This window comes from Sciurus vulgaris, assembly GCF_902686455.1.
Source record: "Sciurus vulgaris genome assembly, chromosome: 10".
Lineage (NCBI taxonomy): Eukaryota > Metazoa > Chordata > Mammalia > Rodentia > Sciuridae > Sciurus > Sciurus vulgaris.
Genome location: NC_136470.1, coordinates 8,332,409 through 8,357,848, shown reverse-complemented (window position 1 = coordinate 8,357,848; position 25,440 = coordinate 8,332,409). Strand labels below are relative to the sequence as shown.

At 36.9% G+C, this 25,440-nt stretch overlaps 1 protein-coding gene across 1 annotated transcript in view; it reads left to right on the top strand.

Moving 5' to 3' along the window:
- MORC3 (MORC family CW-type zinc finger 3) overlaps nt 1–17,428 on the top strand; it is a 39,984-nt gene extending 22,556 nt beyond the window's left edge. The window contains exons 9-17 of the mRNA XM_079156315.1: nt 577–674; nt 4,650–4,754; nt 6,400–6,522; nt 6,627–6,701; nt 8,043–8,088; nt 10,736–10,899; nt 11,825–12,719; nt 14,151–14,308; nt 15,928–17,428. Coding sequence (XP_079012441.1) covers nt 577–674; nt 4,650–4,754; nt 6,400–6,522; nt 6,627–6,701; nt 8,043–8,088; nt 10,736–10,899; nt 11,825–12,719; nt 14,151–14,308; nt 15,928–16,081 — 1,818 coding nt within the window. The 3' untranslated portion in view covers nt 16,082–17,428. The remainder of the gene's footprint in view (nt 1–576; nt 675–4,649; nt 4,755–6,399; nt 6,523–6,626; nt 6,702–8,042; nt 8,089–10,735; nt 10,900–11,824; nt 12,720–14,150; nt 14,309–15,927) is intronic.
- Nucleotides 17,429–25,440: the final 8,012 nt, after the last annotated feature.

The following is a 25,440-nucleotide window of genomic DNA, read 5'->3' as shown; positions in this document are numbered from 1 at the left end:
GTAACAAATAATTTGAAGTGATAACTTTAGCTACTACAGTTTTAAAAAATAACTGATGCAGCCAACCTACATTTTTATTTCATCATATTGCTAACTAACTGGTTACATGACTTTAAGGTTTTCTTTGACATGGCGTCTGTTATCCTCCTGTCTCAGTCCCCGAAATGCTGGGACTGTGTAGAACTTTACAGACTGTGTTATATGCCAGAACTTTTGCTAGGCATTGCAGATACTGAGATGAATTACTTCTTGTTTCTACTCTCTAAGAAATTGCATCCTGGTAGAGATAGTTCTTTTTTCCTTGTATAAATTTGAAGATGATAATAATTGTATAAATGGATACTTGTCAATAGTTGGACTGATTTTAGAGAAAAGCTTTAATACATTTAGTAATTAACTCCCAGAAAAATAAATTATGTACCAGAAAATGTTTTTTTCAATCTAAATTTCATGAGACTCATGCGAGTAAAATGTAGAATAATGTTTTTTAAAAATAAACTTTAACTCTTCACTTTAAGAGTATTTTGAGTATGATGTGTTATGCCTAAAATGCTGATTTCATTTTATTATTTTCAGGCAAACAACATGGGTGTTGGAGTAGTTGGAATTATAGAATGTAATTTCCTTAAGCCAACTCATAATAAGCAAGATTTTGACTACACTAATGAGTACAGGTATGTTACTTATTTATATTGTTGACTGAGATTTTTGGAAAAGAATTGCTGAGAAATCAGGGATTCTCTTCTTCTTTTTTTTTTTTTTTTTTTTTTTTTTTTTTTGCGGTGTTGGGTATTGAACCCAGGGCCTTGTGCTTGTGAGGCAAGCACTCTACAGATTGAGCTATCTCCCCAGCCCCCAGGGATCTTCTTTATATCTGTGAATCTCAGTGTATCTCATCAGTAAAGACAGTAGAATATACTTGTAATGGAATAGATTAGAATTTATAAGATAGAAGAACATGGTTAAATGCCTTTTCTATGTAAGCACCTCACCCACCCATTTACCTAAAAGTTCTATAATATAGTGTTAATTTTGTAAAAATCATAATAAAAATATCCACAATATGGCAAGAAAATTAGCTTAGAAAAAGATATGAAAGTATTTAAAAAATAAGAAGTCAATAATTAGAGGTTCCTTTTATCTACATGGAAGGCATGTACCAGTCTGTAGAAGGCGCCCCGTGGTGCTGGAGGGAGCGGGCTGTTGGTGGAAGAAGCGTGACCTGAAGTCACAGCTCAAGCTCCTCTGTGAGCACAGTGTTTAAGCCACTAGCCAAAGAACAGTAGAGGACCAGATAATGTCATAATCAAAAAGTCAAATGATTGCTGTTTGATAAAATTAATATGAATCTGTAAGCATCTGGGAAGAAGAGAAATAATGAGTGTGTATGAATCACCAGTATGGGATGTGAAAAGGAAGACATAGGTCCTCCAGGCATAAAAACATTGAGAGGATATCTTGAACAAGTTTTCACTATTTCAGATAGCATGGACATATTTCGTTGAAATCGAATCAACTTTTTGAAAACTTTCTACATATTAAAGTTCAAACATTTAAGGAAGAAGCAGCAGTGTCAGTCACATACACACTCTTCTAAAGATATCCTAAAGCCACATATTCTTGACAGTAAGCTCAAGACATTACAAGAGGGGTTGGGGAGATAGCTCAGTTGGTAGAGTGCTTGCCTTGTAAGCACAAGGCCCTGGGGTTCAATCCCCAGCACCCAAAAAAAAAAAAAAAAGACATTACAAGAAAGGAAATGTGTGTCAAACTCTCATCTTAATTAAAATTAGACAATTATAATTAATTATAAAATCTGAAAGTAATAGCATATACCATCCAGTGACATGTATAAACGCCAAATGAGCTATATCTGAAGATGGCATGGGTGGTTTTAATATTCAAGAATCGGTATAATTCATCATCTGGATTTTGAAAAGGGGAATCTCTTTCTTGGTGAGTGGTACTGCAGATTGAACTCTCAGTCCTCCTGCCTTGGCCTCCCAAGCTACTGGGATTACAGGCAGGCTCCACCACACCCGGCTTTAAGGGAAATCTCTTCATTGATAAAGAAAAAACATTTGATAATTTTCAATACCCATCTGTGATTTTTATCAAAGGAACACTAAAAATCATTAATTTAAGTGTATGTTAAACAAAATTTGCAAAAGATAGCAAGCATCATTTCTAACGGCAAATTGTTATTGACAGCTTTCCTCCAAGAGTGGGAATGAGATGAGGATATCATGCTTCACCATTGTTGTTGTTGTTTTTTTTTTTTTTTTTTTTTGTGGTGCTGGGGATTGAACCCAGGGCCTTGTGCTTTCAAGGCAAGCACTCTACCGACTGAGCTATCTCCCCAGCCCCACCATTGTTTTTAAAACAGTAGTTAACACAAGATAAGAATAAATGAAAACTTAAAAGGATTAGAAAGGTAGAAAAACCATTACCTGGTGTTGATGATATCAAGTATATAAAAAGTTCAAAACATGCAGAAACCTCTAACTTGGAAATTGCAAAACAATATGGAGAGAAATTTAAGAAGTAAAAAAAGTAGGTGTAACAGTTAAGAATTGGAGGACTGAAAATTACAAAATCAGTTTTTCTCTAAAGTGATTAAATGCATTAAACCATTTAATTTTTATTTTTAAAAAATCTTGCCAGATATGTGGCAAGTCTTATTATAAATTCTTGGTGAGAATTTAGGAGGACTAAAGCTACCTAAGACAGTCATTTCAAGAATAGCAAAGCAGGTGGACTTACCTGTACTTACACACTACTAGATATTAACTTATTGCAAACGTATAGTAACTAAGGAAGTATGGTGTCAGCATAAGAATAGATAGTTTAGTGAGACCAGAGACTTACATTTTCTAAGCATCTTGTCACCCGATTTATCTCAAAGATTACATCATTGTATAATGGGAAAATTATCATTTTTTCTAAAAACTGCTGGATCAGTTGGCTTCCATGTGGATAAAAGGAACCTTAACTCTCAAATGAAAATCAATTCTAGATGATTTTTCAACCTGAATGAGAAAAACAAAAAACAAAAGAGTTCTGCAGGTTTTGGTTTTTGTTTGGGTTTTGGTTATTTTTAGTTTTGGTGTTTTTTTTTAGGCAGGGTGGGCAATGCTAGGGATGGAACTCAGGGCCTCACACATGCTAGACAAGAGCTCTACCACTGAGGAATACCCTAGCCCATTTATGCAGGTTTTTAAATCAGGACCCCAAAGGTATTGCTCCACTTGGGCTGGGGATATAGCTCAGTTGGTAGAGTGCCTGCCTCACAAGCACAAGGCCCTGGGTTCAAATCCCTAGCACCACAAAAAAAAAAAAAAGGAAACACTTGTCTAAAATGAGAAGGGCATAACTAATGTTAGCGAAAGATAGAGCAGGAGCTCTCTTAAATCATTGGCACCGCCCAGAAGGTGCCACACGCCTGTAATCCCAGCACCTCAGGAGGCTGAGGCAGTAGGATTGCAAGTTCAGAGTCAACCTGGGCAACTTAGATTCTGTCTCAAAATCAAAAGGGCTGGGGTGTTTGTTGCTTAGTGGTAGGGCACCTCTGGGTTTAATCCATAACACAACCAAAAGGAAAAAGAAATAATCAGTCAATTACTGGTGCCTGTAGAAATGGTTGATTGTTTTTGAAAGCTGTTAGACTGTTAATGTGAGTATCAGAAATGAGTCATGTCTCACAGGCTGGGGAATACAGGTAATGAGAACAAAATGAGGTTGGGAGGGGTGGCGCAGTCTCCTTCAGGCCTAGGGTGTGATGCCATGGTGAGCTGGGTAGGTTACGAGGTGGTTTCTACCCAATGTTAACCTGCCAAAATGTAAATTATGAAATCCTGATTTTTAAACATTTTTTAAAAATTCAGAATGTTACATTATTTGTATCTTAAGTTCAGTGGTTCCTCTTAGAGTAGTTGTTTAATGAATAATTACTCAGTTGTGACCTTTGTCTTGGTTTCATGGATTTATTAATGTCTTATTGTGGGAAAAGCAAAAGTCTTAATTGTAAGACATAAGATCTTTTGAAGCATGAAGATCTTTTGCTGGTAGTGAGTACTTTCATAAATCAAAAGTTTTGAGTTCTAATTTGATTTGAAGCTGTAAGTTCATTGGTTGGAATTGAAATGAAGGGATCCTCTAGTATTCTCCCAGTAATTACTCTACAACATACCTTCTCAATAGAGGGCCTACTGTACTAGTACTTTGTTTGCTTTTTTTTTTTTTTCTCACGGTGCTGGGGATTGAACACAGGGCCTTGTACTTGCAAAGCAAGCACTCTACCAACTGAGCTATCTCCCCCGCCCTGCTTATTGTTTTTATGGTGATGGGGATCCAGCCCAGAACCTCATGTATGCTAGACAACTGTTCAGCTATGGATTGTATTCTGGGTCCTACTACTGTTTTATGTATTATTTCCAACATGATACTCTCTCTTCTGTAGGAACTTACAAAAGATCCTTATAGCAAATTGGCATTACTTTGATTGTTCTTTATTTGTCACACATTCTGAACTTTTTTTTTATCTTCATAGTGGCCATGTAATGATTTTTAGATGATTTACATTTTCTCTTGTATTTAAAAAAAAATCTTTATTATCCCTTTTTTTGACTTTATAATTTTGCTTTTTTAAGACTTACAATAACAGCGCTAGGAGAAAAGCTGAATGATTACTGGAATGAAATGAAAGTGAAGAAAAATTCAGAATATCCTCTAAATTTGCCAGTTGAAGATATACAGTAAGTATGTTTAGGCAAAAATACCAGCTCACTCTGATGTCAAGAGAGGTGGTATTGGAGAATAGTGATTGTAGTGTTTCGCAGACTGACTAACCTCATAGTAAGAAATTCTTCAACATGCGTCATCACACTGCAAAATGAATGGATATGTACATGTCTGTGTACACATGAAAAATTCATGAAATAGTACTTACCCATCTACATGATACATGCTGATATCTTTTATTTCATTTTAAAATGCAAATCTCAACACATTAAATTGATTTCATAATCCAGGTTTCATAACAAGTTGCATCTCAGTTTGAAAAAACACTGGGCTAGTGTAATCATTATGAGCATGAATCTAAACCCAAACAAGTTCATTTTCTGGTTCTGCTTATATATAAAGTGTGAACAAATAACGTGATGCCTTACAGGCACTTCATAACACATAGCACATATTAACAATCCTGAAAATAAATGAGTAATATCTATATGTACCAATAAGGAAAGATATCCAAGATACAATGAAAATCAATAAAGATGCAGCTCAATGTATAAATTCCCTCCCCACTTTTTTTTTTTGAGCATACATATATACATCTCTTTTTATAAGCAAGGAAGATTTTTGCCATGATTCAAAAAATTAATAGAGGTAATAATCTCTTAAAACAAAAACTTTTTACTTCATAAACTTCTGAATTATTTTGAAGTTTTATGTAAATGTATGAATGAATTTTTATCCTTTGTTTTTGGTGCTAGGGATTGAATCTAGGATCTTATGTATGCCAAACACACACTGTCTCCCCCCCCCCCCCTTTTTTTTTTTTTTTGCACGGTACTGGGGATCAAACTCAGGGCCTTGTGCTTGCAAGGCAAACACTCTACCATCTCCTCAACCCCTCCCCGGTTTTTCAAAACTAGATTTAAAATATTGGCATTAAGGTGATATCTTTGTATATACAATAAGTCTGCATTACTTCTTTATAGGACTTGTAATTTTTTTTTTTTTTTTTTTTTTTGGGTGCTGAGGATCGAACCCAGGGCCTTGTGCTTACAAAGCAAGCACTCTACCAACTGAGCTATCTCCCCAGTCCCAGGACTTGTAATTTTCAATGAGAAAAATATGAAGGCAGTTTATAAACTAGAAGTATAGAAATTTTTATCCCATTAAAAGGAAAGCACAATATTATATGTCAATTTTTAAAAATTTATTGACATTCAGAAATAGGCTATTATTATACAAGAAAGCAAAAAACAATTTAGAATTTATTAAATTATAATAATGCAGTTTTCTATACTTGGATGTTGTGGTAATAAATATACTATAGATTCAACATTATAGATGTTAACAATGTAAAATTTCACAAGGCATTTGGAATTTTAAGTTGCTATTATCATCAAACAAATTTAATATTATGTTATTAAACAAGACAGTTAAATTGTTTTGATCAAATTGACCTGTGACCTTTATTTAACTTTTTGGAGGTAGCCAATATCATTGTTTTTTTAAAAAACTGATGTACAATAATACTAGCCATGTTGCAGATTTTTTCAGAAAAAGATTTCAGTGACCAGGCATTTTGTGCTGGAAATGATGTAGAAATCAAATGAAGTCCTTAAGGGTCTATATTTCCACATTTGTTTTGTTTTTGTTTTGTTATAGGAAACGTCCTGATCAAACATGGGTTCAATGTGATTCCTGTCTAAAGTGGCGAAAATTACCAGATGGGATAGATCAACTTCCAGAAAAATGGTATTGCTCCAATAACCCTGACCCACAGTTCAGGTACCATATAGTTGGTAGTACCCTTTTTGAAAAGGCAGAAAGTTCTGTTCAAGATATATGAATCGACACTGGTGACATGTTGTTCCTATGTGATTTTTGTCTAGAAACTGTGAAGTTCCAGAAGAACCCGAGGATGAAGATTTGGTACATCCCACTTATGAAAAAACTTACAAAAAGAAGTGAGTGCTTGGGGCTGGGAAGATAGCTCAGTCGGTAGAATGCTTGCTTTGTAAGCACAAGGCCCTGGGTTCGATCCCCAGCACCCAAAAAAAAAAAAAAAAAAAAAAGTGAGTGCTATGTTCATGTCTGGTGAGGAAATGATGCATAAATCATAGGCAGCAATGTGTTGGCAGCATTAATTGATGACTCACCCAAGACAGAGCTAGTGTAACTAAAAAAGATGATGTGGAATGCATGATATTGAGTACTTTTTTTTTTTAAGTTTGTGCTGTGACTGTCTGCTTCTTAATCACTCGGTGGTATTGTTATTCTCTCTATAAGATACTTTACCTAAGAGTATTTTACATTTTGAACTGTACACAAATGAACTATAAGTGAATTCACTTCCCTTAGGAACTTACAGTCTTAACAGAAAAGGTGAGGTGTGTGTATTACCAATTAGAAGTCCATGAGTGCTGTAAAAGGTACACTCCAAATATCATAAGGAAGCTCTTGAGAGATGTCTTCTGCCTGGGCTTGGGGAGCAGGGTAGAAATAGGTCAGGAAACTTCATGAAGAAGATCGTTTTTATAACACACTTTGCAGGATGGGTAAGAGGAGAGTGTACAGGGAGCGTTCGTTTGTTCAGCCTAATTAGAGTAAATGTGTGAGTGGCGAACAGAAAACGGAGGTGGAACAAATAAACTGGGAAAACTTTTAAGGCATTTAATGTACTGTATATAGAAGCTGATTTCACTAAAAACCTCTCAGATGGTTTTGCTACGATGTGCTATTCTTTAAAGTTAGCAGCTATTGGAACTAAAAACCAGTTAGAAGCCTATGTGATATTCTGTCTAGTTCAAAGATTTGCAGTTAGATCTGCAAGGATACAAAGCTTCAGGCAAACACTAGGGCATTAATTGAGTTTAAAAATTACTTAAAAATGTAGAAATTATTATCTGGGCATGGTGGCGCATGCCTATAATCCCAGCAGCCCTGGAGGCTGAGACAGGATTGTGAGTTCAAAGCTAACCTCAGCAGTGGTGAGATGCTAAGCAACTCAGTGAGAACCTGTCTCTGAATAAAATACAAAATAGGGCTGGGGATGTGACTTAGTGGTAAAGTGCCCCTGAGTTCAACCCCCTGTACCCCCTCAAAAAAAAAAAAAAAAAAAAAAAAAGAACGTAGAAAGTATTCCCTTATCTAAGGGCTTGCCATTCATTGTAATGAAATTAAAGCAAAGTTCAGCGTGCATATCTGTGTAAATTGGTAGTGAAAGAAGAGGTATATCATTAAGAAATGGGATGGAGATGTAATAATGAGGTAAACTTAAATGTTTATTTTTCATTTTTCTTTTAAAGCAACAAAGAAAAATTCAGAATCAAACAACCAGAAGTGATCCCACGGGTAATTAAACATTCCATTTTATAGCTGTGTCTTATTTATGGTAGTACTTAACTTATTTAATAATTTCTTTTTAAATTTTGGACTTATGTAACAGATTGAAGGAATGTTGTTTACTTGTTTCGCATTTTCTCTCTCCCCCACCTATTTTTAAACCCCTCCATACCCTCTCTTCTGACTCTAACTTTTTAACCAAGCAGTTTCATTCAGACTGTTCAGTTGTATTTAATTGGGCATCATCTGAGGAAGGGCAAAACAAAGTCTTTTAAGAATCTTCTTTTTTTTCCCCCAAAATAGGTTTGGAGCCTCTGCATGGGTAATGAATGGGCTGTGGAAACTACAGCCCAGGCCTACAATCCCAGAGGCCTGAGAGACTGAAGCAGAAAGATTCCAGATTTAAGGCCAGCTGGGCTAACCTTGTGAGAGCATGTCTCAGTAAAAAGGACTGGGGATATAGCTCAGTGGTAAAATGCCCCTGGGTTTAATCACAGAATAAAAAGAGGAGGGGAGAGGAGAGGGAGCAGGAAAGGAGTGGGAAAGATTAAGAACCTTACTGTTAACTAGTTGAAGTGACTATATTCACAGCTACTCAGGAGGCTGAGGCAGGAGAATTGCAAGTTTGAAGCTAGCCTCAGCAGTTCAGCAAGATCTTGTCTCAAAGTTTTAAAAAAGGGCTGGCGATATAGCTCAGGGGTAGAGTGCTCCCCAGTACCTTTAAAATAAAAAAAAAAAAGGAATCTTACTCTTAGGCAGTTAAAGAGAGAAAGAGTTACAGGAGCACCATGGAGCCAGATACGGTGTTGATCTTACCCAAAGCTGGTGTTTTTCTTTCCCTTTGTTGACTTCTAAGCCTGACCTTCACATTTCTTTCTTAGTGCTCATTGGTATTAAGGAAAATTTGCTGAGTGTATAAGTAAATAGTTGCATTTTTTATATAAGGAATTTTAATCTGCCATGACTGTGTATGTTTGCTTATAATTACATTGAAATGTTTTAGTGTAGAGGGTTTGGGAGTGAAAGATCTTGAGGAAAAAACAATGGACTTACTTCAGTTTATGATTATTCAATTTCTTTTTCTTAATACATTCTTAGCATCTCTCATTAAGTCCTATAGTATAGCGTCACCACATTAGTAAATCTTTTTTTGCTTTGTGGGCCACATAGAGTCTTTATTGCATATTTTTTTATGTGTTTACATCCTTTAAAAATGTAGGGCTGTTTGCCAGTCGCCATCTTTGGATGCATGTGGCATAACCCTGGGCCCCGGGTCTCGCCCGCCACAAAATACAGATGGAGTTTTGCTTCAAATTTAGGCCAGAAGCAAAACAGATAAATAGTACTGTTCTTCCTGAGCCAAAATCGACATAAGAAAGAGGCCATGGGAGTCTGCCTGTTATAATACAAGTCAGTTTCCTGAGTTAGACCAAGTTGTGGAAGAAAGGAATGCACAGCAGGATGACAAACAGAATATGACCAGACATTGATTTCTGCCCAATTCTGACTGGGTTGTCTGTGTCTTGCTGATGTCCACGATATTAATTTTTTCTGGTTTATCCTTTCACTTGCTCTGTTTTCTTTTGACCTACAGGAGGTCTTAATTTTTATGCAGTAAAACACAATCTTACTCTTTAGTTTTTACACTAAATGAATTTTGTGCATTATCCTATTTAATCCTCATAGCAAATATATGTTATATATACAACTGTTTTCCTTACTTTATGATGATTAGAACAGCCTTAGAGATGTCAAGTAACTCAGCTCAGGTCACACATCTAGGATTCCCATTCAGGCATTCTGAGTCCAAAGCCCAAACCTTTCTCCTCCATGCTATATGAGTCTTGTGGAATATTTTTTGTGTCCCTGACCATGCATCCTCTGAAATCTCTATGAGATGACTGGACTTAAGCTCACAGAACCATACTGTGCACACATGAAATTTTGATGGATACTAGCAAATTTTTCTCCCAGTTTTTTTGCTCCTTTTTCATCCTGAGTACTATCACTTAAAAGAAAAATTATGCCAAGTTTCATAAGCCTAAATGCTATAATGATCTTGAGATGCATGCATTTAGTTGTGAGTTAGGTTTAGCAAATTAAGATTTTCAGTCCTTGGCTACTTTTCCCCTGAGCACTTCTTCTAACCTCTTCCTCCTTTTCCTACTTGTCTATCATTTTCATAATGACTTGAAAATTAAGCACATTATCCCTTACCATAACTTGTGTCATGTTCCTTCCATTGATATTTAGCTTTTTTTGTCATTTTGCTTATGGTGTTTTTGAACAATGCAAGTTTAAAATTTCTGTGTAATTAAATATGTTATTTTCCTTTATGGTTTCTTTTTGTGGATTTTTGTGGCATGCATGTTGTTGGTATGGTAACTTCTTATTTCAACTGTTTATTGTTATTAATTATAGGTCTTTGAATAATTAAATAGATAGCATCTTGATTGAAAAAAAAATGTAAAACCATTTTTAGCCCATTTATAGACTGTATTTGACTCATTGGTATATTTGTTACTCCCTGGTTAGCACATTTAGGATAGTTCTCAATATCCCCTGAGTTACGGGGAAAAGAGAAACTTTTATCTTGTGTTTCAGATATGTAACATTCAAATAATTCTTTTAATGATCTATTTTTAACCTCCAACAGATTAATGCTGAACTGTTTCGGACAACCCCTATTTCAAGTCCGAGCTTTTCTCCTGTGAGGGAAAGCATTCCAAGAGGACATCATTCAGAAGTGACAAATTCCTATCCAACAAGACCTATAAATAATCATCGGGTTTCACCCCAGTCTGAACCTGAGAGCAACAGGTTTGTTGTATTTTTCTATTTTTGGAATATTAAATTGAGCCTTTATGTGACATTCCTATGGCAATAATGCAATTCTAGGCAATTATAGTTTATATGATTGTAGGAATCTTAAGGATAAACTGCCCAAAGAGCAAACCTGTACAGATTGCCCTCCAGGTGTGGAAAAAAGTAATCCATTGGTGGTAAATTGACAGAAAACTACATAAAATAAAGAAAATGAGGCAGGTTTTAATTCAGGGAAACTGTTCTATTTGAAATGATAGGAAATACTAGTTTGCTTTGTGTCTTACCTTTGGTCATTGAATGCTGGTAAAAACTATGATGCCCAAGTGAAAATGGAAATGCCATTCCCTAGAGAAGACAAAGGCCAGAACTGGGCAGGACACCTTCTCTTTTGGGAATGTATTCTTTGGAATGCTTGGAAGAGATCAGATGAAGCGATGTTTTACAGTACACAGATCCAGTACTTGAAAGAGATCTCAATAGTCAATTATTTCCTGATCTATAAAAGGAGAAAATAGTGACATCATTGGTTCAATGATGAATTCTGTACAGTGTGTCTTTCTTTCTTTTTCTTTTTTTTAAATGAGCATGGGCTCTTAGAATTTCAAGATAATGCTGGGCATGGTGGCACTACTCAGGAGACTGGGGCTGGAGGATCACAAGTTCGAAGCCAGCTTAAGCAAGACTTAGTAAAACCCTGTCTTAAAATAAAAACATTGAAATGGCTGGGGATGTAGCTCAATGGTACAGCACCACTGGGTTCAATCCCTAGTACTATCTCCAAAATAATGGTAATAACAATTATTATTATTTAAATTTTTTTTATAATAGTGCATTTGTTAAAATGATTACTTAATGGTCATCAATTGTATTAGTATTTGTATTTTATAATTCTACATTTTATATATAAAATTTTTTCCAGCCTAAAACGGAGACTTTCTACTCGTTCCTCAATTTTGAATGCAAAGAATCGGAGATTAAGTAATCAAGCATTTGAAAACTCAGCTCATAAAGATGATGATGATGATGATGAAGATGTGATCATCTTAGAAGAAAACAGTACTCCCAAACCTGCAGTAGATCATGATATTGAAGTTAAACCAGAACAGAGTCACACTGAACAAAGTGGTGTTCACGTTGAGCTTGTGGGCAGTGCTAAATCTTGTGGCCAGACTAGTTCAACAAGCACTGCGTCATCCAGGTGTGATCAGGGCACTACTGCAGCCACCCAGACAGAAGCACCAAATGTAGTTGTTAAAAAGGAAGAAATTATCGAAGATGAGATAGATGTAAGAAATGATATAGCAATACTGCCCTCCTGCATAGATGCTGAAGGAAAGATGCAGGAAGCCCAGGAAACCTTTGCTAAGGCTGCAGATGATGTTGGCTGCCAGTTACAAGAGCTGAGAAATGAACTACTTTTAGTCACTCAAGAAAAAGACAATTATAAGAGACAGTGTCATATGTTTACTGACCAAATCAAAGTATTACAACAGAGAATATTAGAAATGAATGACAAATACGTGAAGAAGGAAACTTGCCATCAGTCTACTGAAACTGATAATGTATTTTTACTTGAGAGTATTAATGGCACATCTGAAAGTCCAGACCATGTGATATCTCAGTATCGGCAAGCTTTGGAAGAAATAGAAAGGCTGAAAAAACAGTGTAGTGCTTTGCAACATGTAAAGGCTGAATGTAGTCAGTGTTCTAATAGTGAGAGTAAAAGTGAAATGGATGAAATGGCTGTGCAGCTTGACAGTGTGTTTAGACAACTGGACAAATGCAGTGTTGAGAGGGACCAGTACAAAAGTGAGGTGAGTTATATCATCCAACATAGTCTTGAAAGTCTAGGGCTATTTCAAACTTAAGGAACTGCTAGATTGGAGAACTTCCATTTCATAATAATAGTTTATTGAGTGTTCGTTATTCCCCTGGTTCTTAACTGGGGAGTGGGCCTACTGGGTGCATTTGGTTCTTAAAATGTTTGAGGAGATTGCTGGAAAAGAGTGGAAGTGGAGGGGCTGGGGAGATAGCTCAGTCGGTAGAGTGCTTGCCTTGAAAGCACAAGGCCCTGGGTTCGATCCCCAGCACCCCCCCTCAAAAAAAAAAAAAAAAAAAAAAGTGGAAGTGGCTAAATAAGGTGAGTAGTGCACAGAATATAGCTGTAAGATGAATAATCGTCTTGTTCAGAATACCAGTACCATCCACATTTGGATACTAATTTCTCAATATAGTCAAAACTTTGCATCCATTATTAATATGCCTTTCAATAACCATATGAGGTAGATATTTGTATCCTCATTTTATAGATGAACCCTCTGAGGATTAGGTTTGTTCTCAAATGGCACAAAATCCCAAGTTACCAATGATGTAGACTTCTTTATCATTCCTTTGCTTGTATTGTGCAATCGTGATCTGAGATGGCTCTTCAGGACCAGCTCTCATATCTGCTTTCCAAGCTGCAAGAAAGAGAAGGGTTATGGTTTCTTGCAGTTGCTTATAGTCCATCTTTCAAAACTTAAGTCACCTGGCTTGTGGGTGCTATCAGGGAAGTGGAGTCTGTGGAAAGGGTCTTCTGCTGAGGAAGGAGAGAAACAGTAGTCATCAGGTGATAAGTGGTAGCCTGTGCATAAGCTCCCACTTCAAATCCAAGAAACTCCTTTTTAATCTATTTTATGGACATTGTGTGTGTGTGTGTGTGTGTGTGTGTGTGTGGTGTTTGAAAGGGTTTCCTTGCTCCTTCCTGGAATATTGCTGACATAACTGTTCACTCAGACATTCTTCATGATAGGTTAGCTCAGGAGCTAGATGACAAAATATATAACAATCAGTACAGGCTTATTAGAAATAGTGTGCAAGGGGCTGGGGAGATAGCTCAGTTGGTAGAGTGCTCGCCTCGCAAGCACAAGGCCCTGGGTTCGATCCCCAGCACTGCACAAAAAAAAAAAAAAAAAAAAAGAGTGTGCAACAAATGAAAAATACTGTGACAAACAATATTTAGGCATTAGTGTCTTTGTCAAAGTTTCAATTTTTAGATACCCCTTAATTTTCATCGTGTGGTAATTAACATTTTGTTTTACTGTAAAAAGAGTAGAAAGGAAGCTAAACAAATTAAACTTTGTAAAATTATTGGGGTGTATTTAATGGGTTTTTTTTTGATAGTTGGTAATTTTTATTATGCTAGTTCTGTAAATTTGCACTATGACAGTATTTTTAAATTTTAAATTAATTTGTATTTTTGTCAGGTTGAATTATTAGAAATGGAAAAATCACAGATTCGTTCTCAGTGTGAAGAACTCAAAACTGAAATTGAACAGTTAAAATCCGCAAGTCCTGTGAGAGGAACAGATGTTTCAACTTCAAGTAATATTGAGGAGTCTGTAAATTACACAGATGGGGAAAGGTAATAATAAATGAGGCACTTTGCAGTTAAAGTAGCATGCTGCTTGTTTTCTCTTAACACACATTAAATGTTATTCTATCATATGAAGTCATGGATGTCTGCTGTCATCCCAGTGTTAGGATGTACAGATTCAAAAGAGGTAACATCATCATCCTTTCAAGTTGAGAACAAACTTCTGTTTAAGTGAAAGAATCTAGAAGGAATAAAGTGTGGTTTGTGCTAGGTGTGGTGGCACATGCCTGTAATCTCGGTGGCTTGGGAGACTGAGGCAGGAGGATCACAAGTTCAAACCCAGCCTCAGCAGTTTATCCAGGTTGTAAGCAACTTAGTGAGACCCTGTCTCAAAATTTAAAAAAAAAAAAAAAATATATATATATATATATAAAAGCATATGTATATACACACTCCACAATTTCTTAATCCATTCATCTATTGATGGGCAGCTGGGTTGATTTCAGGCTTTGTGAGTTGTGCTGCTATAAACATTGATGTTGCCTAGTATGCTGGTTTTAGATTTTGGGGGGGAAAATACCCAGGAGTGGGATAGCTGGGTCATATGGTGGTTCCATCCCTAGTTGTTTTGTTTTTTTTGTTGTTGTCGTTGTTTGTTTGTTTTTGAGGAATTTCCAGACTGCTTTCCAGAGCAGTTGTACTAGTCTGCAGTACCACCCTCAATGGACCATTCTGACTGAAGTGAGATGGGATCTTAATGTAGTTTTGATTTGCATTTCCCTGATTGCTAGAGCTTTTGAACATTTTTTTCATATATTGCCCTTTTGTGTTTCTTTTATTAAGAAGTTTCTGTTTAGTTCTTTTGCCTATTTATTGATTAGGTGGTTTTTTTGGTGCTAAGTTTTTTGAGTTCTTTGTGTATTCTGGATATTAATTAATTCCTTGTTGGAGGAGTAGCTGGCCAAGATCTTGTCCCATTCTGTATGCTCTCTTCATGCTTTTAATCATTTCCTTAGCTGTGCTGGTCTTATTCTTTTTTATTGTTGTTGTTGATGGGCCTTTAATTATTTACTTATTTGTATGTGGTGCTGAGAATCAAACCCAGTGCCTCATACGTGCTAGGCAAGTGCTCCACCACTGAGCCACAACCCTAGCTCTTACTCTTAAAGTAATGTTTTTGTTAGCATATCACTATTTTCCAGGTGATAACAATACTTAAAATAAATACTGTATTCCAATTTCTATATTTTGCTATTTCATGTTTTCTTCAGTCTGCAAATTAAAAGTATAAGTAGGGATCCAACCAAACTAATAATTGTAAAAACACTGTGCTTGGACCTGTGCTAGCATCTGATGGCTAAGGGGGATAAACCCTAATGAATCTAATGTATCAAATGATTTTTTTTTTTTTTTTTTTTTTTTTTTTGGTGGTACTGGGGATTGAACCCAGGGCCTTGTGCTTGCAAGGCAAGCACTCTGCCAACTGAGCTATCTCCCCAGCCCCAAATGAATTATTAAATACAGTTCTTCAAGTGAAGTTTTGCTTTTCTTTTGTTTAACTCTCATTTTGCAGAGATTTGATTCTAACGTTTTCACTTTAAAATTCTGTGTGGTTGATAATTTGTACTGTAGTACTCATCTAATGAGTTTCCTATTTGTATTTGCAGCCTCAAACTTCGATCTCTTCGAGTTAATGTGGGACAGCTGCTGGCCATGATTGTACCTGATCTTGATCTTCAGCAAGTGAATTATGATGTTGATGTAGTTGATGAGATTTTAGGGCAAGTTGTTGAACAAATGAGTGAAATCAGTAGTACTTAAAGTATGTATCATGAATTAATAAAATACTTGCTCAGTTCTTTGGATTGTATGGCTTTCAAAATATAAACAGTTTCATTCTATAGTTTCGATAGGTAACAGACCGAAGAACCATTATTTTACTGTATTCTATGCATTCAAGTATGGTCACAGATATTGTGGACACAGTTCCATCTTTTGAAATACCTGTGAATTATTGGTATTGAGCAGCTGAATAGCTAACTTACGATTTTGTGTTCAATGTAAATATTTGAATGTAAATATTAGGCCCATACATATTTTTTTATTCTCCTAAAATATGTGATTTTCACCAAGAGCTTTTCAGGTTGCCCCCAAGCTTTGTGCAATTTTTTCTGGTTGCCAAAAGTGTATTTTTCTTGGAATTGAGGGCTGTACCATGGTATGAATGAAAATGCTACTACCTTTGATTTTCTTATAAAGGAGTTTAAATACTTTTTAAATAATGTAAAAGCACTCCTGATTACAATCTGGTTACAAGAGAATGAGTATTAGTGTTTCTTTTCTATAAATTCCTATCTCCTGACACACATTATTTATGAAAATGTGGTAAGCAAAAACGGACTCCATTTGTCAGGGTTTTTCTTGTGTTGAGATTGCCAATCATGATTAAACACAAAGTGTTTTTATAGAACAAAAAACAACCTTTAGTATAAAGTATTGAAAATATTAAATAACCACCAAGTTTACTTTTGAAGCCCATTTTTAGCTGTTTAGTCAGTATGGAGTGGGCACAATAATTATTTAATATTTCTTTTTGTGAAATTTCCTGTACAGCCTTTTGTAAGATTATTGCAGGTTAATATGAGTTGAGGAAGACAATCTTTCTCGGCAATTCTGCAGACCTTTTATTATATTACAAATCTAAATGTTTTGTATCCTGGAGTTAAGGACAAACTGCCCTAGGATTATAGTATTACATGCCATAAAATATGCTTTATTGGTTCCATGTTTTGTGCAATCTTAAAGAGATGGCTTTTTATTAAGTGTATATCTATGTATATATAATTAAAAATCATATTTTCAACAACTAAGATAGGCATTATTTTTTCCAAAGTTTTATCATTACTATTTATTTTTACTTTTGTTTCTGAAAATTCAATACATGTTCATTTTGTATGTATGCTTAATTACATGTCTGTCATATAATACTGGATTTCTATTGTATTATTACCTTCTTTTCCTTCTGAAAAGAGCAAATAAATGAAGATTGTTTTTATTTGCTTGATAAAGTAATTGAAAGTGTATTTTTGGTATGAAACTGGTTTTCTGTCTCAATTGTAACTGCCCAAATTTTTAAAATACATTGTAATAAAATATATGATCTCTAACTCCTCAGATACTCATTTTAAAAGATTTAATGTGAACTTCAAATTATTTTAAAACTAAAAATGTATCCTTTAGATTATCAGGTTGAGCTCATTTACTACATTAATTGTTACCATTTTTGAGGTGGGGTACTGGGACTTCAACTCAGGGGCACTCAACCACTGAGCCACATCCCCAGCCCTATTTTGTATTTTATTTAGAGATGGTGTCTCACTGAGCTGCTTAGTACCTTGCCATTGCTGAGGCTGGCTCTGAACTCTCGATCCTCCTGTGATCATCCTGTCTCAGCCTCCTGAGCCGCTGGGATTACAGGTGTACCCCACTGTACCCGACAATTGTTACATTTTGAAGGCTGAGGCTGAGCTCCTTTTTCTTGCGAGAGAGAGGAGAGAATGTGTTTTGTACTCGAGGAAAACTTTTTCTTGTAAAAACGCATTTCATCTGGAGAAACCTTGCCTAAATGACTACACCTGTATAATATAGTCACAGAAGTTTGTGAATATTTGTTGATGTAATAGTTCTTTTTGGAATTTGCCATTTTTTCCTTCTTATTGGTCAGCTTCTATATTCTTGCAAAAATGTACTTTATACCCCTGTTATCTGGCTTAATCTGGAAAAAATAATTGTGTGATTAATAAGAGAAACTTGCTGATTTTTGTTTTTTATTTTTGGCAGTACTAGATGTGAAACCCAGAGATACTCTACCACTGAACTGCACCCCACAGCTCTTTTTATTTATTTATTTATTTGAGACAGTCTGTGTTACCCAGACTGGGTTTGAATTATAATTCCTCCTGCCTCGGCCTCCTGAGTAGCTGGGATTACTGGACTGTGCCACTGTACCTGGCTCTAAAGGGTTCTTTACTAGTACTTCCACATTTTTCACACTTTTAAAAAAATATTGCCAGGATACAAGGCTGAAAATGTAGCTAACCACAGACTTGAAGACATCATGGGCTTTTGTAATAGATCTGCTATTTAGTAGCAAGACATATCCTTTTTTCTTCTTGTTGAGTTTGTAAAAATCTAGTGTTGGAGGGAAGTGTTACTTTAAAATTTATTCCTTTAAGGCAAATAGTGACAAAAACCAAAGTACGAGGACACTCAAATAGTCACTGTCTGGAAACAGGACCTTCTCTGGTCAACTGAGGGTACAGAGTAGTGAAAGCTGAGTGACAGCACAGAGTAATGGCGGTGAGGCATGTCCTGTGTCCTTCTAATGTGGCAGGTCCTGCTGGTGACACTGCCCTTGATCTCAGATGCTTGGTCATAATGGTCATTGAGGAATCTTATAAGTGATTTTTAAATTTCTCTTTATATTTAGTACTGAGAATTGAACCCAGGGGCATTTTACCACTGAGCCACATCCCCATCCACCCCCACCCTATATATATATATATATATAATTTTGTATATATATATATATATATAATTTTGAGACAGGGTCTTGCTAAGTTACTTAGGGTCTCACTAAGTTGCTGAGGCTGGATTTGAACTCAGTCCTCCTGCCTCAGCCTTTCTGAGTTGCTGGGATTACAGATGTGCACCACCACACCTGGCATACTGGTGACTCTTGTCACTGCTGCATTGGGGAATTTTTAAAATTTTCAAAGTGAGTCTGCACCCCATTTTTTTTTTTTTTTTTTTTAATGTGCTGAGAATCAAACCCAGTGCCTCACACATGCTAGGCAAGCTCTCTACCACTGAGCCACAACCCCAGCCCCTGCACCCCATTCTTATTAAAATTAAGTCAGTTTTGTGGGGATGGACCCAGATAAATTTTGTGTGTGTGTGTGTGTGTTTTGTATCAGGTATTAAACTTCAGGGTGCTTAACCTCTCTGAACCATATCCTCTCCCTCTCCCACTCCACCTTTTTTTCTTTCGATATTGGAGATTTAACCCAGTGGCACTTAATCACTGAGCCACATCCAAAATATGCTTCAAAATATTTTGTTTTGAGACAGAATTTCAATAAGCTGCTGAGACTGGCCTTGAACTTGTGATCCTCCTGCCTTTACTTCCCAAGCCAGTAAGATTACAAGCGTGCACCACCAAGTCCAGCCTGTTAACAGTATTTTTTAAGGCCTTCCCACCTGCAGTGTGCCATCAGAGCTGAGACCCATTGTTCTGTGGCTTCTGCTGATGAGTATTTAAATATCCAATTCATGCAGTTCATGAAACACTGGCTCAGCATGGCCATTTGCTCCTTGGGGCAGTTGAGGAAGTGTATACCTCTTGACAGATGGTCCCCATTGGGTTTTGTATGTTCTTTCAGAAAATACCTGCACGGATACATTCTTAGATATGTATTCAATTTGTATCATTACATGTTTTTTTTGTTTTGTTTTTTGTTTTTTGGGTGATGCTGGAGATTGAACCCTGGGCCTTATCTTGCGAGGCAAGCACTCTGCCAACTGAGCTATATCCCCAGCTGTACTACTACTTTTTTTTTTTTTTTTTTTTCCTTTCATTACATGTATTTGTAACTCAAAATTTACACAAAGCTACTACAAGATGCATTTGGTAACACTTCCACATCATTCTTTGAAACAAACTTAGTAACATTCTCTGATATGAACATGATCTTAATGTTCATTTGTTATTTTAAATTTTTTATTTAGCTTTTAATTTTTTACAGACTGCATTTTGATTCACTGTACACAAATGGGGTACATAATTTCATTTCTGGTTGTACACAATGCAGATTCACACCATTTCATGTAATCATACATGTACATAAGGCAATGATGTCTGTCTCATTCCACCATTTTTCATACCCCCTCCCTCTCATTTTCTTCTACATATTCTAAAGTTCCCCCATTATTCTCTCATTCCCCACTCCCACCCCCATTATATATCATTCTCCACTTATCAGGGAAAACATTTGGCCTTTGGTTTTTTGGGCCTCGCTTATTTCACTTAGCATGATATTCTCCAATTCCATCCATTTATTTGCAAATGCCATAATATTATTCTTTATGGCTAACGCTTAGCTTTTTTGATGTGCTCCTAGATATCAGATTTCAAAGCACAAAGTACAATGATTCAGGACCACCATTAAATATGGCAACATTGAAGCTTAACATTTCAGTTATAATTAACAATTTTCCAATCCAATGGTTTTCAGTTGTCCACCTATTGATTTTTCAATTAGTTGTCTTCCTAAAGGAACCTCCTTGGGGTCCATGAGAGGGTTGGAGAGATATTGGGAAGGTCATACAAAGACCTAGATGAGTTCTGCTTTTAGTTTTCTTTTTTAATAAAGGATTTTGGAAGTTTTTTTAATTAATTTATTTTTTTTTATTGTCAACAAATGGGATACATGTTTCTCTGTACATGGAGTAAAGGCATACCATTTGTGTAATCATAAATTTACATAGGGTAATGGTGTTTGATTCATTGTTATTTTTTTCCTTCCCCCCTACCCCTCCCACCCCTCTTTTCCCTCTATACAGTCCTTCCTCCTTAACCCTAACCCTAAACCTAATGCTAATACCTCCCACCCCCCCATTATATGTCATCATCCGCTTATCAGCGAGATCATTCGTCCTTTGGTTTTTTGGGATTGGCTTATCTCAATTAGCATGATATTCCCCAATTTTTTTTTTTTTTTTTTTTTTTTTTTGCGGTACTGGGGATCCATCTCAGGGCCTTGTGCTTGCGAGGCAAGCACTCTACCAGCTGAGCTATCTCCCCAGCCCTCCAATTTCATCCATTTGTGTTATTTGTTTTTTGATGCTACAAAAAATTCTGAGAAAACGAAATACCACAAGCACTTTTGCAAGTATATCCAGAGAAATTTTTTTATAGTAAGTATTGATGAGGTCAGAGTGTATGCTGTGAAGAAAATGGTTGCAGGAATTTCTAGTAATAATGTACGAGTGTTTTGTGCTTAGATTCTCTACTTCAGACTTAATTTTGCTAATCTGTGAAAAAATGGTGACATTTTTTCTCCTTAGGTTGAACATGACTTATTAGTCATTTTAATGCCTTGTGCCCTCTGTCGTATTCTTTGCCTACTCTTTTCTACCGAGGTTTTGTCTTACTACTAATGAGTCCTGTTTCAGAAAATCCGAAGTACGATAAATGTTATTTTGCCCAGCAGCTTTGGTGGCTGAAGTAGGAGGATTGAGAGTTCAAAGCCAGCCTCAGCAATGACGATGCACTAAGAAACTTGGTGAGACCCTATCTCTAAATAAAATCCAAAATAGGGCTGGGATGCAGCTCCATGGTTGAGTAGCCTGAATTCAATCCTAGGTACCGCCCCCCCCCCCCCCCCCCCAAAAAAAGTTACTTTGTTCAACAATGAGGACTTCCTGGAATGTAGTGTGTCCCAGTGAATTCAGTCTCTGTGTTTCTTTTGGACATAGCTCAGAAAAGGAGGGCCATCAATGTCTGGTTGGTATAAAGGACAAAATAAATACATATATTGCTTTTCAGAAGTGAAATTTGCCATCCCAAATTAAATTTTCATACACTGACCTGTGGAAGAAAATCAAGACCAAAGTAGACAGACTTGATGAAGTCAGGTCATTGAAATACAAGTGAACTTCGAAGTGTGTGGGGTCAGTAGAGGTGGAGTGGGAACTGCAACTTAACTTCCTGCACATATTCTAGTAATTGTTTGTTTTTTTTTTGTTTGTTTTTTTTTTTTTTTTAGTGCTAGAGATTGAACCCAGGGCCTTGTGCATGCAAGGCAAGCACTCTACTGACTGAGCTATCTCCTCAGCTCTCTAGTAATGGTTTATTAGCTACAAGTGGAACCTCAAGATTCTGCTTCATTCTGTAAGAGTTAAGAACCCCCAAAGAATTTCTTGCAAAATAGGACTCAGAATCTTGTTATCAAGATACAGAATAAACATCTCAAAAGGACTTTCACCCCAACCTGGCTAACGTTAGGTCGTAGTGTCGTCCATATGTAAATACCCAGAATTTGGCTCTCTTAGTAATTAAACATAATGGTGCTTTATAATCACAGTGAAAAGTCTTCCTACTCTCCCATGGGGTTCCTGTCCAATGCCATTGCAAGTTGTGGTCTCTGCTTTCTACTGTGGCAGAGCACATGCCTAGCAAGCTCAAGACTAAATTAATTTGGATTTATTCTTCTATTTTCTATACAGGCAGCAGTCCTTGTTCTTGTGACTCCTTTTCCACGCTTTGGCATAGAGTATCTGAACTGCATTGTTAATGTAGATAGTTGAGATAATGCACAACATTATTCCCTGTAAGATGAAGCATGTCAGTTCTCCAGGAGAGCTGTACGTAGACTGCTGGGACTTCCAGTAGTGTGAGCTGCCTCAAGCTGGCAGCAGAATTTGCACATAGACTCCCTCTTTGGCAATATTAGAAATATAGAAGTCTTGCCAGGCGCCAGTGGTGTGTGCCTGTAATCCCAGTGACTCTGGAGGCTGAGGTAGGAGGATTCTAAATTCAAAGCCAGCCTCAGCAACTTGGTGAGGCCCTTTCTCTAAATCAAAAGTAAGGGGTGGGGATGTGGTTCAGTGGTTGAGCACCCTTGGGTTCAATCTCTGGTACAAAAATAAATAAATAAAAGTAATAAAGTGTTGTACTGTGGTTAAATATACATTTAACATTTAACCATACATTTCAGTGTGCCCATTTTTCTTACACAGATCCCAAAGAGAAGAATTGCTAGGTCAGAGGTTGGCATATCCTCACTAGAACTGCTATGTCTCAGGTCCAGCTGTGCCTCCCCAGTCTGTCCTCAAACTCCTGGGCTCCAGTGATCCTTCTGCCTGCACCTTCTGGGAGCTGGGGCTAGAGGCACAGGACGCCTTGCCCACACCTCTGCTGATTTCTGATTGTCCCTTTTCTCCTAGGTTTCTATTTCTGACAAACCTTGCTCCACATTTTTTTTAACCTCGTATTGAACTTTAATTTCTGCTGTCAGACCCACTCTTTTTTGGTACACTACTCTTTCTCAGTCTTTACTAATGTTTTATTAGCACATATTCTGACTTCAGATTTTGAGTCCAGAATATCCACTCTCAGCAAAGGAAATTAAAATGGATTCAGAGAAGTCTGTTGTTTTTGACGAAAGTGAAGATGTATTCCCTTTATGTTAATTTACATTCTTAAAAAGTTCTCAGGAACCAGATAATTTTTTTTATTTTTTATATATTTTGATTCATTGTGTACAAATGAGGTACAACTGTTGTTTCTCTGGTTGTACATGAAGTAGAGTCGCACCATTTGTGTAATCATACATGTACACAGGGTAACGATGTTTGTCTCATTCTGTTATTTTTCCTTTTGCCCACCCCCTCCCACCCCTCTTTTGCCTCCATATAACCCATCCTTCCTCCATGCTTGCCTCCCTCCCACCCCCCAGGAACCAGATAATTTTGCACCCTTAAACTGAAGGAATAGTGCTTAAAACTGATTTTTGGGGGCTGGGGGTGTAGTTCAGTGGCAGGGCATTTGCCTAGCAAGTTCAAGGCCCTGGGTGCCATTTCTAGGACCATCAAATAATAATAATAATAATAATAAAATAAAAATAAAACATTCTTGGGGCCCAAACTGAAACTGCAGTGATTAAGCCATCTCCTTAGAATCAGTTCCCACAGGGCTTCTTTAGTCCAACATTTGTGGTGCAAACCTGGGTTTCAACTAAAAAAAAAAAATTTTTTTTTTTTAAAGAAATAGTTGACAGCCCAAGGCCACACTCTGCACTGCCCTCCTGCCTTGTGGTGGCCCATCAGATGAGTGTTGAAATTAGGTTCCTAAAATGCTTACCAGGAAAATAAACTCCTTCACATACTTTTAGTATCAAAAGTGCATGAGCCCAGAGTCCTGCAAGTTAGGGCAGGGGTAGAGGATTTGTTTGTGAGTCAATAGAATTTATCAGAATTTTTTGGAGAAATCTGATGTTTAAGAGAGATACTGCACTTTCCAAACCAGAACAATTATCAGACTCAGTCTGCACCCCTCTGCTGAATATTCTGAATCAGTGGGCTCAGGTAGGGCCACTATCTATGCTTCTAAAATAGCCAGATTACCCAAATCATACAGTCATTCCCAAGTCAAGGTCTATAAATCCTAGTCCCCAAGATAGCATCTGAGTCACACATTCAGATTATATTATCCTAGTTTCCCATTGAAAACAGTCTCCAAGGAGCACCTGACATTCTCGTCAATATGAGACATTTGTTTGTGGGCAATATCTATATTTTTCATAAAACTCACTGTCCATGTTTTGTAATGGTGCTAGGGATTGAACCCAGGGCCTTGTACATGCTAGGCAAGGCTCCACCTCATAGTTACACCCATAAACCTTCATAGCCATTCTTTTTATTATTTATTTATCTATTTATTTATTTTTGTGGCATTAGGGGTTGAACCAAGGAGTACTTTACCGCTGAATTACATTTGCAGACCTTTTCAATTTAATTTTATTTTAAGATGGCCTACTAAGTTGCTCTGGGGATGGCCTGGAACTTGCCATCGTCCTGCCTCAGCCTCTCAAGAAGCTGGGATTACAGGAGTGTGCCACACCTGGTTAGCCATTCTGATTTCAAAAAATGCCAGTGAAAGTTGTCTCCTCAGATGAACCTGTGCATTCCTTTTATCAAGCAAAAGCAAGGCATCCCATGCCTTGCTTTGCTTTGTTTCCTGATCTTCTATGAAGCTCAGGGATGGGTTCAGCTTCATTTGGAAACTTATCCAACTTAAAAAGCCTTGCTGTATCTGTCTCTGCCTACTTATTGGTTTACAACTTCAAAATGTTAAATTGTTCTTTTGTGTGTGTGTAGCATTGGTGATTGAACCCAGGGATACTCTACCACTGAGTTATAGCCCCAGTACTTTTTTTTTTCTTTTGGTACCAGGAATTGAACCCAGGGGCTGTTCACCACTGAGCAACATTCCCAGTCCTTTTTAATTTTTAATTTAGAGACAGGGTCTGGCTGAATTGCATAGGACCTTGCTAAATTGCTGAGGTTGGCTTTGAACTCACCATCCTCCTGCCTCAGGCTCCAGGGCCGCTGGGATTACA